Raw genomic sequence first — 19,575 nt, forward strand, 5'->3', positions numbered from 1 at the left:
CTTGTGCTCTACTCAGTCCGAGGGTGGGGGAGGGACAATGGCAATGTGGTCTCCGGTCCTGGCAGGGCTTAAACCAACACAGCCTTTTTGGCGCCCAATGTGGGGCACAAATTGGTTTGAAATATGAATCAAAAAGGGACAGGCCCTGACCAGAGTGTGTTAGAGCAATCTGTTAGGTGCAATTTTTCTGTTTGTATTTGTATGGTTTGATAAGAAAATGTTTGCAATGCTGGCCCACTTGCTTGTATGGTGGGGCTGGATTAATCCTTACATTCACTGTATGTTCCCAGTGCTGGTGTTTGTTGTCAGTGGAAAATGTGTAAAGGGGATTGTTTTGCTATACTGGCCACTGGCTGCTTATAATGTGTTTGTATCGCTGTTGGTAGGGGTGGGCCAGTACTTATTTGCTGCCTGGGCTTTTGTTAGGGGTCTCACCCCCTCTATGGGTGAGCCAGGGGAAGAGATCCTCTCGGGTTTTGAGAGTTTCAGTTCTCCTTGGAGCATCCAGGCCAGTGTGATTGTGGCACAATACTTTCTGGGTGTCTGCCAGATCTTGTTTTGGGCTATGCGGCTCTTCTCTAACAATAGCAGTACCCAGAAAGCTGCCCCGAGGTCAGATAATAGCGAGTGGCAAGGGGTGTGGGAAAAGATGGGCAAATGCCTGAGTCAGTGGTCACCTCCAATGCTTTGGAATTTCACTCTCGAACAAATGCAGAGCCCTGATAAGCTGATGGAGTGCTTAGAAAGGGTGTGTTACCAAGCTGGCAAAACCCAGGTGACACAACTCGCTGCGATGTGTTGGGGACTTGCCCATGCCTACCGTGTCCTCTTTAATACCACCCACTGCCCTCAGGGGGGAAAAAGACCTGCAGGATCTGAGAGTGAACTTACTGGTACAGCAGCTGGGCCAGGGGGACAGGCAGAGCCAGTCTCAGTCACCTCCACCAGCACAGCGACTGAGCCAGAGAGCCAGCCAGTGCCAGTATCAGTCGCCCCGATACAGAAAACAAAATACACCAGAAAGTCAGTTTGCAAAGTGGAAGATGAGGATGAGCCAGGCCCAGCACGGGAACAGGAGGAAGGGCCATTGGTGATCGTCCGATCTCTATCTCGGACTGAGCTGTGAGATATGTGGAAAGATTTCAGCCACCTGGGAGATGAGCAGATTTGCACCTGGCTGCTCCAATGCTGGGACAATGGAGCCAGTGCTTTTGAAATGGATGGGAGAGAGGCCAAGCAGCTGAGATCTTTAGCCAAGGATGCTGGCATTGATAGGGAGACAGGGAAACAGGCTCAAACCCTCAGCCTTTGGAAGTGACTCCTGCTCAGTGTAAGGGAGAGGCACCCTTACAAGGATGATATCCTATGTCAGCTAGGCAAATGAACCAGCATTGAGAAGGGCATCCAGAGCCTCAGGGAACTGGCTGTGTTTGAGATGATCTATGGTGATCTGAATGATGAGCAGTCACCCATGGACCCGGATCAGGCCCCTTGCACACACCTGATGTGGGAAAAGTTCCTGAAGAGCGCACCAGAAGCACACTTGAAAGCATTGGCAATAGTGTCCTGGTGGACAGACACCCACACTCTAACAGTGGATGGAGTGGTTGGCAAGCTCTGGCAATATGAGGGAAATCTCCCTTCATCTCAGCATTCCTGGGTCTCAGCTGTGGAGGAACTGTCTCATAGGGTCCAGAAAATGGAAGAGGACATGTCTTACATTCCACCTGTACGAGCTGATGTCTCAGCCACTAGAAGTGTTTGTGCCCTACTCGGTCCAAGGGTGGGGGACGGACAAGGGCAACATGGTCTCCAGTCCCAGCAGGGCCTAAACCACCACACTGAGTAAGAAACAGTAATCAAAAATATTTTTTTTAAACCACTTTATTCAAACCTGAGCACCTCAATATAAAACTAAACACTGGTGAACTGTCGTTTTCCTCGCTAAACCCAGATTACTGCAAATTTAAAATCTGCACAAGTAAGTTTCTGCTATCAGTTCAACATTTAAATAGACTAATTCATCTCTTGACACACTTGGTAGATTTCATATAATGAAAATAACTAAAAGAATTAGTGCAATATACTGGACAGATCAAAATAAAATGTACTTTGGAAAACAAAGTTGCAAGTTCATTACTGACAGACAGCAGTACTCATGTTACAGATACAGGAGCATCATTTATTACTGTTCTAGCCATAAAGGAAGAACTTAGAACCCCCTTTGATTAGAGAGGAAAAAAGTTAGCTTTAAGTAACTGTACATTCTGTATACCTTTAAGCAACTCTTAAATATTACAGAAAGTATTAAACAAATGTAGACTACAATGCAGAGTACCTATTTACAGTACATTAATATCCAAATTTAAAATCAAGTTGGATGTACAGAATCGTTAGTGCACTATTTTTTTCCTTAGGGGAAAAACAGACTGTAATGGCCAGCAATGATAAAAACAAGAAAGAAGTCACAGACACCGAGTTTTTTGTGGTTTTACTTGAAGAGCTCTTACAGTTTGCAGAGAAAAAAATATCCTAAATTATGAACTTGAATTTACTGGTCTGTACCCTCTTAACAGATTAGAAATTAAGTTAAACTTGTTTTATCACTAATTCCTTTAGATAACTAGCAGGGCTGATATAATTTACATACAGTGTACCAACTAAAACTCCACCTTCCTGCAAGCATAGGATTCTTAAAATTGTTAATGCAAGTATTATTTGTAATTAAATTATTAAACTATGGAATGTATAACTAAACAGTAGATACCTGCAGAAATAACTGGTTGCATCAATACTGTGAATAAGTTTAAGTAATTTTTAGACCCTGTTTCTAAAAAGGTTTTAAAGCACAATTGAGAATTATGAAAAGTCCCAATTCTAATTATTATAACAGTAACCAGTATTGAGGCTACAGGAACTGGCCAATTAGGTCCATGGAAAGTAGTTCTTCTACACCCCTAATAAGTGATTTTTAAAACCTTTCAACTGAAGGAAGTTTATTCCGCTTCCATCTCTCCTCTACTGCTGAAACGTTACAGCCAGTGGTGGATACATGCATGTTAAAATTTTAGGTAAAAAAAACAAAAAACCCAACACCTCTATCATGAACTTGACTATTATCATGTCTCTTCGCTGTTTGGAAGATGTACTGGGCCAGGTTAAGCACTCCAATTCCATGGTTATTAACAGTTAGGAAGCAGAAGAATATTCAGAACAGTTTAAAGCAATTGATGTTTTAGTTACTACAACATTGACTCTTGGGTGGTTGTGTGGGTTCAGTAAGGTCTACTCCTCTTCCTCTGGCAGAGTTGGCTCCTGCATTCTGTGGTTCATTCTTGGGCAATTTTTTTGCTATAAAGTCAACAAGAAATAAGAGTTAAAATGGACATTATACTAGGATTAAATCACCAGAGTACACGAACAGTCAATACTTTATTACTCTACAAGCATTATCAATATAATCACTATAAAACCTGAGTTGATTCAATGTGCTGGTAATAAAAAAAAGTTAAAACAACTTCTCAAGGATTAACTATCTTATCTATAACATTTGAAAGTGAAATACATTAGTAACTTGAGCTATCTGCTATGCCAATAAATGATGGTTTGTGTAATAAATCTATTGACACAGAACAGGTTTTAAGATCAGGATATTAGTGGTAAAAGCACAGAAAGACAGAAAGGCACAAAACACAGACAGATATGGGTCAAACTACTGCCCAGCTATCTAGCCAGAATAAGTATCTGCATGCAACATCCAAAATGGCCCTCAGCACTAGATCAACTCTGTTTTTTTTCAAGCTGTCTCCTCTCTCCAGCTCTTATGAGTCTAATGACTGTAATAATTCTTTGATGTCCTTCAAGCTTCAAGGTAACTCCTTGGTCCCGACACGAAAAATAAGGGTGACAAATATTACTCTTCTGAGCAGTCGCTCCTCTTAGCAATTTTCTGATGGAGAGAAAGCTAAGTTCCACATAAAATTACTTCTGTGGGGCTGTCTTGCCCATGTTACCAGGACCCAACAACTATCCCTATTCTACAGTCTGGCTGCATGCTTCAACTCCCAAGTAATTACTTTGGTCAGCTTTTTAAACAACTTTTCCTAAAAGGAATGAAATGCAAGTATAAGTGCCAGAAAATGAGCAAAGTACAAATCAACAAGATGGATTGTAATACTAGATAATCTCATCTAGGCTCCCTTTCCCACAAAATGTTAGACCAGAGATGATCTTTTGAGGTTTGTTCCAACTTGGGCTGTTCTATGATTTTGTAATAGAACTGAAGAGTTCACATGGTACTACACTGCTGAGATAGCACAAAGAGACAAAGCACCAGCAAAAAAATGCCTTTAGAGGACTGTCATTTTGGATTCTAGATACATTCTGGAACTGTAAATTGACATGAATTTTTTAACTGGAAATTCTGAATCAGTCAATTTACAAGCAGCTGTAGATTGCATCCTTCAATTCTGTCCATGTTCTCATTTTTCATGTTGTCCTCGTTCAGCTAAGATAGGGTTAAGTTTCCCCAGCAGTGGGAAGGGATCTCCAGCCTGGTTATTCACTACCTTGCTGATGTCAGGTCCAGTGCTGAAGCACGGGAAGCTTTCCTTTGTGGCTTTGGTCGCAGGAAGCACATGCAGCAGGCTGGCTGTGTCCATTGCGGTATTTCTCTGTATATCTTTTGTCTTGTTTACTATTATTACTGTTTATTGTTGTTGTTATTGCTATTGTTTCTTTTCAGATTGTTTTTTATTACATTGTTGTATTAAATCTTTCCTTATTTCAATCCTGGTGTTTGTGCCCTACTTGGTCTGAGGGTGGGGGAGGGACAAGGGCAACGTGGTCTCCAGTCTCGGCAGGGCCTAAACCACCACACATGTTCTCCCATTTTTGAAGATAATATTCACAAATGGTCCGAAGAACTGCATCCATGTTGTGCAAAAGCCCATTCCAAGTTCCATGCAATACTTAGATCCTCATGAAGATATCCTTTCAGGGTCCATAGATGCAGAGATCTTGTTCTGATGCACTGACAAAGCTGAATTTCACCCACTGATGTAAAAGAATACTCACATGGACAACCACTGTTGCAGACAAAACCCCTGGGTACTAACTGGGCTTTGTTTTCTCAAATTTACTTTATATACTTCATTAAAATATGGAGACGTAAGACTTATTGTGAATACAACAAATTACAAAAAAAGCCTATCAGATTTTAAGTATTATTTTTTTTTAAACAAGATGCAAACCACACTTGTAAACAAATTAATTTTAAAGTTTCATCAGAACAGTGCAACCGAGTATTTCTGTATCGTTAAATGCAGGCTTATCTTGAGCATTTGTGAGAAAAATACACACTTTCCACTCATACAGATATGGTTTCCTCCCCAGTATTTATAGTTAATATAAAGCAAGTACTTGTTATAGTGTTGCTATAGCGATAATTTAATTTGCATCTGCTGAAAGTTTGAACCACATCACAAATTACATTCTGCTTTACAGACTTGTAAAGCCAAAGATAAGAACTCTTTAGAAACACTTAATTTGATAGCAATGCTGGATTTCACAAAAATAAGTAGAATAGAGAGGTCTCTAGAGAGAATACAAAATAGATTTCATAAGGTTATTTGACACTATATGTTACTACTCCCCATAGCAGAGCCACTACTGTGGTGAAGGTGATTAATAAATAGGTTGGTGACCAACCTAAAAATGCATGCTTTTTTTTCTCCCTTTTTAAAATTTTATTAACAATGCAATATAGTTTTGTGTCTTAATGGTATTTACACAATTTCTTAGTATACTTATACTTACTATTACATGTTAGAGATTTGTAACATGTAATGTAGAGATTCTAAGATTATGTTAGGGCTAGAAATATATTAGTAAATTTACTTTTCACATGAAGTGTCCTTTACTTACAATTGGACACTGAATTTAATAACATACTGTCATCTTTGGCACAACTTTCGGATTTCAGAGAGCCGCATTTGGAATTTAAATAAAATTTTAACACAGAAGCATATTTAGTAAATATTTTGTTTAGACTAAAATGAACACTTGACTTTGTTTTTTTTTTTTTAAGCAAGTCCATTATCACTCCTGTTCTGAAATGTTTCAAGCTTCAATTACCACTGTCTCATAAAAGGTAAATTATTCCAGGTTCTGCACCTATCCAAGGCAGTGTGGAGTCTGCCACAACATACCATCAAAAGGCACACATTTATACACTTTCATTTATATTCTCACACTAATTTGATTAACAAATGCCAAGTACATCTTACAACTAAGAAAAGCTGTGTAAAGCTTTTTATGGTTACCCATACCATGGGAAAGATGGGGGGGGGGGTTGTATGTAACAACTAAAGTTTAACTTTGCTTGAACTTGAAGCAGAAGTTTTCATCATGGAATCAAAACTTGCTGACAAAGTTCAGAAGTAACCCAGCTTAGCTATTTCAAGTTAATTCAAGTGCTTTCATGCTTGACAGGAGACCTGAGCAACTGTACTTCAAGAAAGTTTATCTGACTTATTCCAAGCATCAAACAGGATCTGAAAGGGCCTACAGAAAATTCAGCACCAGAAAAAATTTAAGTGAAAAATAAAGATCCTGGGTTAGAAATATTGTGATGGCATGTATCTCATGAAAACAATTTCCTTGAATTATCAGTCTGTTCATGAACTCACCAATTGCCATGAATATTTCATTTACGTTCATAGATGTTTTGGCAGACGTCTCCATGAACAATAAGCTGTTGTCATCTGCATAAGCCTGTGCTTCCTGAAAGTTAAAGTAATATTGCATTACTTCGTTGTAGAAAAAAAAAAAAGTCACACAATCATTACACATTGTACTTTCATTGCTAAGGAACAATTTCTATACCATTCTGAAAAAAAGAAAGTTTGTTGAAACACTCATGTGACTGGGTTATTCACCAGCTGTGAAGAAATTACACTTCTATCAAACAGTTAAACATTTACAAATGCAACCATAAAAATCCTTACTCATCATAAAAATAACCAGATGGAAAAAATATCAGGCAAAACTAAATAATAAATATTTAATAAAAAGACAACCCTGATCCAGAACACTAGCTGTTGATAGCAAGAATGAGCTCCAGAAAGTGTCATGAAATGTCAAGAGTCTATTACTACTCTGGAAAGAAGGCAGTTTGTGAACTATCTTGAATCTTTCAGCCATTGAGACTAATGGATCAGAACAGTTTCATTATCCTAAATGAAATTCACAGTTACAAAACAAATAGGCGTAATTAAGCATTTGCCACATCATCTCTTTTCAGTTTGACTTTTGATCTGCTGTTTATAAAAAGCATCCTATTTTTGCCACTTCCTGTTGGCCAATTCAGCTAAGAATCCCCAGCTTCTTATGACCATGTAACTGCCTTTGCATTTAATAGGAAATCTGCAAAAAGCTGAACTACAGAATACCTATGATGAAAAAAATCTACAGCATTCTATATTCATTTAGGTTCCATCCGCCAAGGTCTAGGTATCTATATGTGAAATAGCACATCAACAAATACGTAGAAATCTAAAATGTACTTTGCAATGAGAAAGGATTGTCAAGCCTGCAAGGAGCCCATAAATCTACATAAATAAAAAAGTGAACATTTAAAAAATATTAAGATTGTAATTGTACAAAAAATTAGTAAAAGCTGTTCTACTTTGGTAATTAAATTTGATTAAGTTTTTGACTGTACACATGTATGAAGTTTTTGCTAAATACCACAGTTTTTCACAAAACAAATGTCTTCTGTCACACAGCTTTATGTTATGATTGACATGTAAGTATAAAATTAGAAAACAGTGTTGTTGAATTCTGGCAGGAAAATTCCTAAAACACTGCTAACCTTTGTAGTCCGACTCCTATCGTTACAAAAGGATTTATGACTATGAACAGTAGTATCTCATAGTGACACCAAATGAAAATTAAAAAAGAAAATTAATTCAAATTCAATCATGAATGGACCAGAACCATCTGCAGTAAGCTTCCAAAGCAAATAAAACTATTTTCTGAACTTGAACATTGTTTCGACAGTCTAAGCATGTGAAACGTATCAATCAGCTTTCCATCATACAAAAGAATCAAAATTCTCCTGCTGACAAGTCAGAGAGAATGGTTTGCACTGAGAGTTACTGCTATCTCACCCATTGAAACTCTAGTTTCTGTTAATTTCAGGTTGAAGACAGGAAGAGGTCACATCAAGGAACAGAAATTCAATTAGACTTAAAGGCATGCAAATAAATTCGTTATTCCTCAAAGTCATACTTATATATTCAAAAAAGTCTATTGCTGCATACCACTTGTACAGAAATATATTTTTCAGTAGCATGTACAATTTAATTAGTCTCAGTTGACATTTATATTTAGATCATGACCTCTAACAACCAGCTATGCTATGTATATAAGCTCCTCACAAGTTTATTTACTTTCTGTTCCAACAAAATGCTATTTCTATAAACAGAAATTAAGTACATACCTGGAAATCCACAGCTCTTTTGTTAGCTAGATCAGCTTTGTTTCCTGCTAAAGCTATTACAATGTTAGGACTTGCTTGTCGCTGAAGTTCTTTGACCCAATTTTTCGCTCTGGCAAAGGACTCCTGTTAATGATTGCAAAATGATGCAACTGAGTTTTACCATCCTTTTGTACTGACCTATTACCCCAATCTCTGTTATTTACACTTCAGGCAAAAAGCCAACACGAGGCTGCTACCTTAGCTGAAAGGAACACTCCAATTTGCCAACTGAGCTTTTAAAATGAAACGTTCCTACCTTAGTTCTCAAATCTGCTTAGTTGAGATAATGCTGAAAAATTAAGTGAAGATGGGGAGATCTTTATTTAAACAAGAGTAAGGAAAAAGAAGTGGTTAAGAGAGAAAATAGGAATTTTAATTTCTCCTCTAGAAGAATCAAGTTTATGAACAGCTGTATTGAAAGGGCCTTTTAACTTTCTAATTACTGAGCACTGTTCATTATGGTACAGGGTTTTGGGGTTTTTTTTGAAGGTTTTAGGTCTTAAGTCTCATGTTACCAAATGCAAGTGAAGCTTATCTATCTGATTTAAGTTCAAATAAACAGAAATCAAACAACCTTAGATTTTGGTCTTGCAATAATAGCAAAACAATGTCTTCCACTATCTGAAATGAACTTCCACCAGCAACGTGGTGAGAGTAACAGATCAATTCTGGTGAAATGATTTAAAGTGGGCTTGAAATGCTTCTACAACAGAATTTTCTTTCCTTCTCTAATACATTAAAAAAAAATCCCAGAAATGGTCTTTTAGCAAGAAAAGTTTACAGACACGAGTTAACATTACATAGCCCAGTACAAAATGAGAAACCTGATCTAGTTGAAGATGTCCCTACCCATAGCAGGGGGCTCAGACTAGTTGACCCTCGAAGGTCTCTTCCAACCCAAACCATCGCATGATTCTATGAAATGATGAACTGATTCACACAAGTCAGTGAGAAAAATTAAGGACTGCTAACTTTCAAATCCCACTTGTGCCTCCCTAATACAGTACTTACCTCATTTGTAATGTCGTATACCACTATAGCTGCTTGTGCTCCTCTGTAGTACATGGGTGCTAAACTGTGGTACCGCTCCTGTCCAGCTGTATCCCAAATTTCAAATTTTACTGTTGTATCGTCGAGACATACAGTCTGGGTTAGAAAAGCAGCTACAAAAGAGACAGAGGTGCTGAAACCAGAATTCTGCTTATATCTATATATTCATATAAAATTATGTTAGAGATGCAAATATGACTTCCTTAAACAATTCAAGCCTATATTAAAATACAGCAGGTTTGAAGTAAGCACTAGCTGACAGACCGTAACTCTTAACACAGAACAGTTACATAAACAAGCAGTCTTTCCTCAAGTGAAAGATATAAGAAAGCAATAACTAGAAAGAATTCCTTTTTTTCTTTTGTAATAGTCCATCTGATTAACCACAAGCCTTAAGTCTTCTAGACATATTTCTTCCTGCTTGAACAGACTATACAGAGTACCGTAAGAGCATCCCATCATGCTGTATGTAATCTAACAGTTCAGATATTTACAGTTCTACACATTTACATTACTCAAAGAGTATCTTGAAGCTTTGATTTCCAGCTTCTGACAACTCCACCTTAGCTAATGGGTATGGAAGAAAGAACCACTTCTCAGGAACTCTTGTTCTTAAAGCTGACTTTGCAAGTGATCTCAAGAAATAATTTCAGTAATATTCTGAGGGCCTACAGTTTCAGGGAAACTTGCATCCATTGCCACTACAGCTGAATGCATTACCATAAATAATGGTCTCCTAATTACAGAAAACAGTAACTTACTTCAAGTCTTCGAACAGTTGCTCCAAGTAAAGATTTTCCACTCACATTAATGTAGATATTAGAACTACGGGGGCGAGTACCCACACAACATACAAACCCGTATTACAAAACTAAGCTACAATCTCAAGAATTTTGTGGGGGAAAAAAACCACTGAGAAGTAAGATTTCCTTCTACTGGATTATTTTAACCCTTTGAGTTTTAACTCAGTCATCTGTTCCACCATAGCTTTTGAAGTTTAAAAATAAGCATACAACTATTACAGTGGTCTGACAAGCTGTCTCAGTCACCTGCTTCAGAGGCACATTGTCTGCCCAGTTATAGTACATACACAACACAAAATGCAATAGTTCTAAGAATTTAGATGAAAGACTGAGCAATCCAACAGAAATGTTTGGAGTTGTTTTTCCAGTCATGACAAATATCGTAGACTAGCTTGTCCTTGTTCCTTCCACAAACAACAAAAAAAATTTAAAGACCTTCTGCTTGATGAAATGCAAAGGGAAGTCCCGTACCTGGCAGAACTGGAGACTCATCACTAAGCACACTGACAGACTGTGGCCAATTTAAATCAAATCTATGAAGAGGCACTGACCCATAACCCTTGCATACCTGGGATGTTACCCTGTCCCACATACTCCAGGACATCACAGACTGTGAATCATTCCAAAACTACTGCAACTTTCAACTCATTACAGTAAACCAAAAGCAAGTCGATCTTGCTTTATAAAGGACACTAACTACTGTACAGAAGCTGACCAGTTAAATGGTCAGGTGTTCCTGCTTCAGGGGTATTAGCATCCATCACAGATGAAGAGGCAGGTTAGAGAAGGTAAAGGCTTTGATGTTCCAATGTTTAATCACCATAAATCTCTCTAAATGCTAAATATTTAAGCACTGGTAAAGCAGGCTCCTCTTGGTAGCTCCCTAAGCAGCCCAGAACCAAAATAAAGTGGAAAAAAAACCATACATCCTGCATCAGACCAAGGGCTTCCTCCTCAGAACCAGCTCAATATTATATTTCTCTAAGGCAGAGACAAGATGTTAAAAAAGTGGAATCTGGAGTTCTTAAAAGACTTTATTCTCTTCAACAGAAGAGTGTACCTACACTCCATAAATGAAGGGATGTACTCAGGAAGAGAATTAAAACAAAAGGTTTTATCTATGACATCCTCTTGTTTTTGTTGAAATGAACATTCAACCACCATAAAATGCCAATTAGTTTCTGCAAACAAGGTAACTTTCTTCTGTCTTGCAAGGACATAGTAAATTGGCAATTAATCAGTTATGCTAATTATCTGAATGCCTATCATGCTTAACAGCCATGCTTTTGTCTTAAGCAACTAACAGACATTGCCACATTAGTCTGAAGTGGCAGTCTAGTTACCAAACACATCACCACCATCCAACGTGTTTGCCTTTAACTGCACTCTTTCAGATGTTTTTATTCAGATTCACAATGCACATAAGCCTCTCTTTGTTAAAAGGCCCTTCTGTATACAAAGAAAATTATGCCTTAGGCAACTACAAACTACAGAATTAGAAAGCTTTCTTTATACAAAACTTTTTCTGAATCCCAACATTGCTACATTTAATATCTCTCAGCTGTATGATATGACATTTCCTTGTTTTTATTTTATATAGAAGAGGCACAAGTTAATACAGAGATTACACTAAAAACTATATATCTGAACTTGAACTGAAGCTCTTGTTTAAATCTACAGAAAGGTTAAGCAGTGTAACAGGGTTTGGTTATCTCCAGTTATATCCAGACACTAGAACAAGAAAAAACAAAAAGGAGGTCAAATGAATTGGAGACCACTGAAACTGAACAATGAACTTCACTTAGTTTTAAATGTTTTTTCAACTAAAACCCACATTGATATTGGGAAAGAAATTCACTATCGAAAAAGCACTCCATATTACCACATAGTTGTATGAGAATATAGAAACCTTTCACACCAACACGTATCCTAAAGCCATTATAAAATGCACAATGACAAAAGTGACATTAGTAAGACTGCTAAGGGAGAAAAAGGTGGTTCTATTTATGCTGACAGATATACAAAATAGATACATGTAACAGCTAGAAATACAGTAGAAAAATGATGCAATGAAATTCAGCTCTTATTTGTTTCGAAAGCTTTATGGATTTTTTTTTTTACGTTTCAACAACTGTTGATGTGTAAAGACACATATAGACCACTGAAAGGGCTTCACATAAATGTTACCATGAAACAGACTGATTCACAGAACCAGCAACAGGGACTACTAGAGAATATTTATCAATCCATAAAATGCATATTTTGTTTAAAATCTGTATGCTATTAGGTAGTTTTAGGATAAGTTTAAATTCATCCCAAGAGGAACACAGCTCAAAGCACAAACAGCTTCAACATACAATAGAACAGAAGAAATCTGCCAGGGAGGTGGGTTCAAATCTGTTCACAGTTAAACACGGGTTTGGTTGTTGGTTTTTTTTTGTTTGTTTTGTTTTGTTTTTTTTAAATTCTAGTAGCCAGCACCTCTTTTGTATGAAGACATAAAATGTAAAAACAGCACATTAAAAATCTGTGATTACTAACAAAGAAAGGTATATCCAGAAATGTAGCAAATTCTACCAAATCAAAACTAAAGCCAGGATGCATAAATGACAACACAAGCTTTTTGGAAGACAAAGCACTTTGTTTTCACAGCAACTAAATTCTTAATTCTTATTAAGCAGTTATTTCATTCGTTAAGCATACAGCACAATTAAAATAGCCACACGTCCACCCAAAAAATGTAACATCCAACCCAGTTTTCAAAACTGCGCAGAGTTTGAGCATACATTTGCTTTCTCCACTTGACATCACTGATGTTTGCCAACTACAAATTTTAGCTTAGAAAGTTATAATTCTCAATTAGAGACATAGGGCTCAGCTTTGATCCTTGCTGTCAGAGACCCATTCTAGAAGTGTCACTACATTCAAGATTGTCAAGGACAATATAAACTCAACATTAAACAAATTAAAAGGATCATTTCCTTACCTCCAATTGTACTTTCTTGAAATTCATGAAACTGTCCTTTTACAAAACGAAGAACCAAACTTGATTTGCCAACTGCAGACTCTCCTAAAAGTACTAGTTTGAACTGGCAAATTTTATTTCCAGCATTTGGCCCATTGGGTCTTGTTGCTCCTCGATTAGCCATGCCCAAATTAGAAAGAAGTCCTTTGTTTCACTTTGCTGAAATCAAGTTCCAGGATTCAGATCTCAGTGGTGTTTCTGCCAGTAACAACCTGTTTATGGAAAGACAGTGGGCAGTATTAGATTTATAAAACAAGTAAGAAAAAAATCTAATTCACAAATGCAACATGGATTACATATAACTTGTCCTAATATTTACCAAAGTCAATAGTCCAGAGTACAGCTACCATCACTGTTAACATGTCAGCTATAGACAAAATCTATGACAAATTAATCAGTTTTCTTCAAAATCTAGTCTTCCCATTAAAGCTTCAAATTAGGACATTTAAATTCAATTATGTTTCTTCTTGCAAGACTTCAGTCTCTTATTTCTTAACATATCAAGATTGAAATAAAACACAGATTCAGACATTCACATTACTGGTAAAATATAAAGTGACAAGAAATAAGAATTTTCTTCCATAGTTTTGTTATTGCTAAGCAATATTCTGAAGCCAGCACCACTAAAGGATGTTAAAAAAAAAGAGCAAATTGGGAAAACTCAATCACCACATCAAGTTCTTTGCAAGTAAACCTCATGAATTCACTTCTATCACATGTATCAAGTGTAATTTCCATAAAAGTACAGAACCTGATGTACAAATCATGAATACCTTCTCTAGTTAACAACCGCACTTTGAGAAGCCAAAATAAAGCCTTCCACATGTAGAAAAAATGGATTGTCTGGACCAGTAAGATTCCAGATCACTTTGTGCAAATCAGATAACTATCATACGATAAATTGCTCTTTTCAGTAGTAACACATTCTAGCAGATCAATACTCACAGAGATCTTTGTTAAGAACAAGTATGAACAACGTATTCCTTAGTCTACCTACTCTTCTTTCAAACTTCTTTAAAAAAAAAAAGAATCACAGTATTATTCATGTGGACAAGGAAGCCTTTGGATTCTGCTGGTACCACTTGTAAGCCTAAGATTTATGCTTTTACACACTTAGAGATTAAATCTTTTTGCAGGTGGGCATTGGTGTATGAAAGACTGGCATAATAATTTTCTGTATTCTCTTTCGTCCCAGTTCCCAAAACAAAACTCCAAGCAAGCCCATAGGAAATATACCCAAGTGATGGTTACTCAGCTCTCAGTGAGAAAAACATCTGCTTCTGTCTTTCTGCTAAAAACCCCAACCAACCAAAACCCAGCCTATAACTTTGTCCTACTCCAGTTGATTATTTACTTGAATTGTACATACTTTGTGAGGATACAGCTTTCCTAGCATCTAGAATGCAAGCAAGTTAGTTTAGAGCGTATTTTCCTAAAGCACAAAATAGCTTTAATATGTATGTTGCAAAAAGGTAAGCACACCTACTACTTTCAAATGACTTCTTGCTCTTTCTTCCTTATGGTAAAGCAGCTACATTTTAAACCAAGCAGTAGTCTTAAGCCATCTTCCCATTTCAAACTACTTAGCACATGTATCAGGTACTTGAGCATTCCAGTTTGCTACACACCTAGCTCAGACACTAAGTCTTCCTTCTTCCTAACTCTCCCTTTTGTAAAGTCAACACAAGTCCTGAAGAATCTTCTTTTCTGGAAAGTGCTTCTAGTACTCTAGCAGAACCCCATCCTCCACTAACATACTCCCTTATAAATTAATTTCCATGCAACGAGAAAGAAATCTTAGCATTATTTATTCACTAACTTAACAGCTGAAAAGGTGGTATTTTATTTCACTGTAAACAGAGCTTGCATACAGGTCTTAAAAAAATATTTTCAACATCTTAAACTCCTATGTGCTCATGTTGCTCCTTTTCCTTTACCTCTCAAAATAATTTAGCTTCTTCCAGGTAGGATATTCCAAGCCTGTATTCATGCCTGTCTTATCCCAAATTTGTGTCCTGTTTGACTATTATGATATCCTTAAATTAACAGATTTTTTTTTCCTAATTTCAGTTGCACAATATGATCTATATCAAATTTTAGATACATGTTTTTACAAATATGTGAAAGAATGTTTCTGTGAAGCAAAAAAGCCCCTGCATATCCCACTGTCATTATTATTAGAGTACCATGATAATTACAAACTAAAATTCTTACTCATTAATTTAATTATGGTTGAATAATTCAGAATACAGGAATGAATCCAGTTATTTTAAAAATACCAGACCTCTCATCCTTACACCATAAAACAATTAATGCACAGCTGTTGTGTTAGCTTTCAGGCAAGATCCTACACGTGCTGCTGAAACTCTTCAGAAGTAGTGGAGCAATTTGGATAAAAATGGATCAGTGACAACAGTTAATCTCTCTCTAATTATACTATGAGAGATAGCAGCAAGGCATAGCCAAAATATAGGTAGCTCAGAATACTCTTAGCCATTTGTTTATCTTTCCCTTGGAAAAGTATTAAGTTATTTCTGGTTTAAAACTAAATACATCTGTTTGCTGTAGCATTCTAGTGTGTTTGGATAAACATGAAATAATTTGAAGTCCTTTAATCTTAATTCATTCCAAATTTTTCTAGACTCTGCAGCATTATTAAAAACATAAGAGCTACATCCAATGACCATAGAAGTTCATACTCTTTGGAGGAAGGGACTTCTGCATGACACACAGCAAGAAGACCAACCCAATACACTGATTAGTCGCGATGACTACTATTTTGCTTGCTGTTTCCCATACGGAGAGCAGAAAGGTGTATGACAGAAAACCAGACAAGACTGATAAAGCTTGCATAATATCTGTTTGTTTCAAATGATCATTTACAGCTTTTAGTTATTCAGATTTGTATCATTTACAAAACAGTAATTATTACCCCTTGCAAAACTCCTTCAGAACCCAAAGCTGAAAGTTTTTCAAGAAAAGCACCTAATTCAATTTTTGTAGATGCCCAAGCTACAGGAGCTGTAGTTATCAGAGAAATTGTAACAACCTTGTAACACCCCTCCTCAGAAATCATTCTAGAAACTTAGATACCATATACAAAAATAACCAACTGTCAAGCTGGTGGAGATCACACTACATGAGAGGTAGACCATCAAGTCCAAGAAACATACTGCAAACATCATTCATGCAAGAGTCACGTCAATATATCTAATAACTTAATAATAAAACTACTACACCCACTTTTTAACAGCTCAGGATAAAAAAAAAAAAAGCAAGACTGAAAACCTGATAGAGCACATCCAGATGATTTGATGTATTAAAATTTACTAGCAATTTCTATAAGTGTATACTGAAATCAACATCTTTTGAAGTTTCAGATGATATTGAACTGTTCAGTAAACTCACAGCACAGCACCATACAAACATGAAAAATGAGGAATAGTTTTTCTTAATCTGAAGAGAAGCAGTATTACAGTTTGACATAGACATTATGGAATGTTTTCGGCCTATTCTTTCAACATTTGTGTCAAACATAGTGCCTCACAAGGATTTAAAAGTAGATTTCAGTGCTACAGAACCCTTACACGCTCCAACCCTCAGGTCACATTCATTCTCCAGTTCCTTAAGTCACCTGTAAAATACTGGCCTGAAGAACCATAAAAAAAGCCCCACAGAAGAGAGGAAAACTACATTCAGTACCCTAAACACACACACACACACACACTGCAAATTCAAGCCTTTTTTGACACATCACTTTCAAGACAATTCTCAACGCTTACTTCAAGTGCTTAGCAGCCATACCTACTTTTTACCCTTGACTTTAGTGAAAATTTCCAGGAAGAGACCCTCTAGTGTCTCTCCCTGCCATTTTTGTATGCTAAACAAACTTTGTAATCAATATGTTTGGAACATATGAAGAAAGAAAACCTTGAGAAGGCATTTTAATTCATCTATACAAAATCAAGTACATAAGTGTAACTTCCAACTGATACGTATGGAAGTTATGTAAGGAAATTACTCATATAAAAATCTGACAAGGAAATTACTATAGAAGTTTCTTAGATGGATGGCTCCATATGGATAGAACGAGGGAGATTTTCTTACTTATATGGAAGTTAATGTGAGAACTCCATCATATATTAAAAAGTAAGGCCTATTTTGCAGTCTTGGGCACTACAAATACATAGCTCCTTCTGGTAAGTAGGAACTTCACTCTTCTCATGAATATCCCCCAAAGGCACAGCAGCTTCATGCTGAAATGCCAGAACAACAAAGTTTGGAGCATATTATTAGGGAAGTACTTCAGTTAATCCTACCAAGTAATTGACCAGATAGTGGGTATTTTCATTACTCTAGAAGAGAAATTTATATGTTTTTAGATAGTCTTTGTATTAATGAGTTGCATTTATGAAAGAGTCATAAGTATTTTAATAGATCACCACAGAATTTTATTATGTTTGAGTCTATGGAGAAAACACCAACAGTCCTAAGCCAACACCTACAAACTAATGGCATAATTCAGTCATGTAAGCGTTCAGACCAGTGCCTATTTTAAACTACAAGAAAACTAAAACAAAAGTATCAACAGTAGTAACAAAAGCCAGCCTACCGAAGAGATTAAAACAGCTAACACTGTTCCTACAATGAATATGATTAAATGCGTTATCAAATACAAAGATGAAAACAAAACTCCATGGTAAATTTAAAACAGGAACATTCTACCACTTTTATATTTCAGAGCAAATGACAGTGTTTCTTATCATGAGCACACTTACTGTTATAGTAATTTCTAATAAACTTTTTCACACTTCATGAACAGAGACAGTTCATACAATGCTGAGGTTGCAACCATTACCTACTTTAAATCTGTTTATAGTGGACTACCCCGAATGCTTTAAAGAGCAGTATCTAAAAAGCTTTATTTATCAGGCACTCCTACCAACCAAGTTTTTTGTTACTTTCTTCCAGTTTTGGCAGAATTCATGTGGCATCTTACTTCAGTGTTCAAGACAGGAATACTCAGAACTGTCAAAGTGCCTGTCACATGTAAGCCACTTTATATTGAAACATAATGAGACAGTAAGTTAAACAAGTGATTCAACACAGTCAGTGCAAAAAAATCACAGCCTTCCAATTAAAGATAATAGCCACCTCATAAACTCACATGAATGATGTATAGTTACCAATTGCCTTCAGATAAACTTATTTATCATACAGGAAATATAAGTAATGATGACTGCACTATCTTTGTCTCTAGTCATCTCACTTCAGCCAACGTCTACTTTTTGCCTGACATTTCTTATCACAGAATAACAATACACACATGCAATCTAGCCTGCCTCCAACTCTTAAAGTCACTACCAAATTGGAAAAAACAAAAATGCCACGCTTTTCACTTGGTCTGAATGTTACATGGAAGCCACCAATTAATTTCAGATGCTTAATTAGCTGTTCAACCTCTCTTTTCCATCCCCAAGCTCTAAAAGCGGTACAAGGTAGAAAAAAAAAAAAAAAAGAATCAAAATGCTGAGTGAACAGCCTTTCATGGCCCTATTGTTTGGAAGATTTTGGTAGTTCTTAGACAATTCAGCTCTTCTGTAAAACATATGAAGGGATAGGTTTGTTCTTCCACCATACTTTCGCTTTATGGCCAGTTCCAATTAAGTCTTAGGTAGAGTGTAGCCAGTATACTAGGCCTGTCGTGATCCCCCGGATGGCGACACGCTGAGTATTTTACTGCCCACCTTGTTCACCATCTCTCCTCTAGCGGCAAGTGAAATGGAAAGCGAGTGGCCCATCACCCAACTTCACCCTCCGTAGCTCACAAGCAACTCGAAGGGAACGACCCTGCCCTTGTAGCTGGACTCAGACGGTGATAACTCACTGCAGGAGAGCCCGCACGCAGGGGAGGATCCCCAGCTCTCTCCTTCTCGCCGCAGTCCCCGGGCCCAGCCCCCCTAAATCCCGCCGCCGCCACCACCACCACCTCCCCTCCCCCGCGGCTCCCTTCCAGGCACAGGAATAAGGGGAAGTGGGAAAATCAGGGGCGCCATTTTGAGACGGGAAGGGAGAGACCAGCCTCTCCTCCCCGCACGCCGCGCTGCCCACCTCGGCAGCCCGCAGCAGGGCCCACTGCTCCCGCAGGGCCCGGC

At 37.3% G+C, this 19,575-nt stretch overlaps 1 protein-coding gene across 1 annotated transcript; it reads right to left on the reverse strand.

Moving 5' to 3' along the window:
• Positions 1–1,868: 1,868 nt before the first annotated feature.
• On the reverse strand, positions 1,869–13,632 carry RAB5A (RAB5A, member RAS oncogene family). Its single transcript, XM_026842200.1, has 5 exons — positions 13,382–13,632; positions 9,554–9,705; positions 8,504–8,626; positions 6,690–6,783; positions 1,869–3,351 (listed from the first exon to the last, which is right to left on the reverse strand). Exons 1-5 carry the CDS (start codon positions 13,542–13,544, stop codon positions 3,236–3,238), a joined length of 648 nt encoding a protein of 215 aa, XP_026698001.1. The 5' UTR covers positions 13,545–13,632; the 3' UTR covers positions 1,869–3,235.
• Between the last annotated feature and the right edge of the window lie 5,943 nt (positions 13,633–19,575).

This window comes from Athene cunicularia (assembly GCF_003259725.1).
Source record: "Athene cunicularia isolate RWA chromosome 2 unlocalized genomic scaffold, athCun1 chr2_part1, whole genome shotgun sequence".
Taxonomy (NCBI): domain Eukaryota; kingdom Metazoa; phylum Chordata; class Aves; order Strigiformes; family Strigidae; genus Athene; species Athene cunicularia.

Excerpts from the sequence above, each read along its gene's own strand:
- RAB5A (XM_026842200.1), bottom strand. The coding sequence starts at position 13,544 with ATGGCTAATCGAGGAGCAACAAGACCCAATGGGCCAAATGCTGGAAAT. Across the intron at positions 8,627-9,553 it reads TATACGACATTACAAATGAG|GAGTCCTTTGCCAGAGCGAA; the intron begins GTAAGTACTGTA and ends AATCATTAACAG. Across the intron at positions 3,352-6,689 it reads TGAAATATTCATGGCAATTG|CAAAAAAATTGCCCAAGAAT; the intron begins GTGAGTTCATGA and ends TTGACTTTATAG.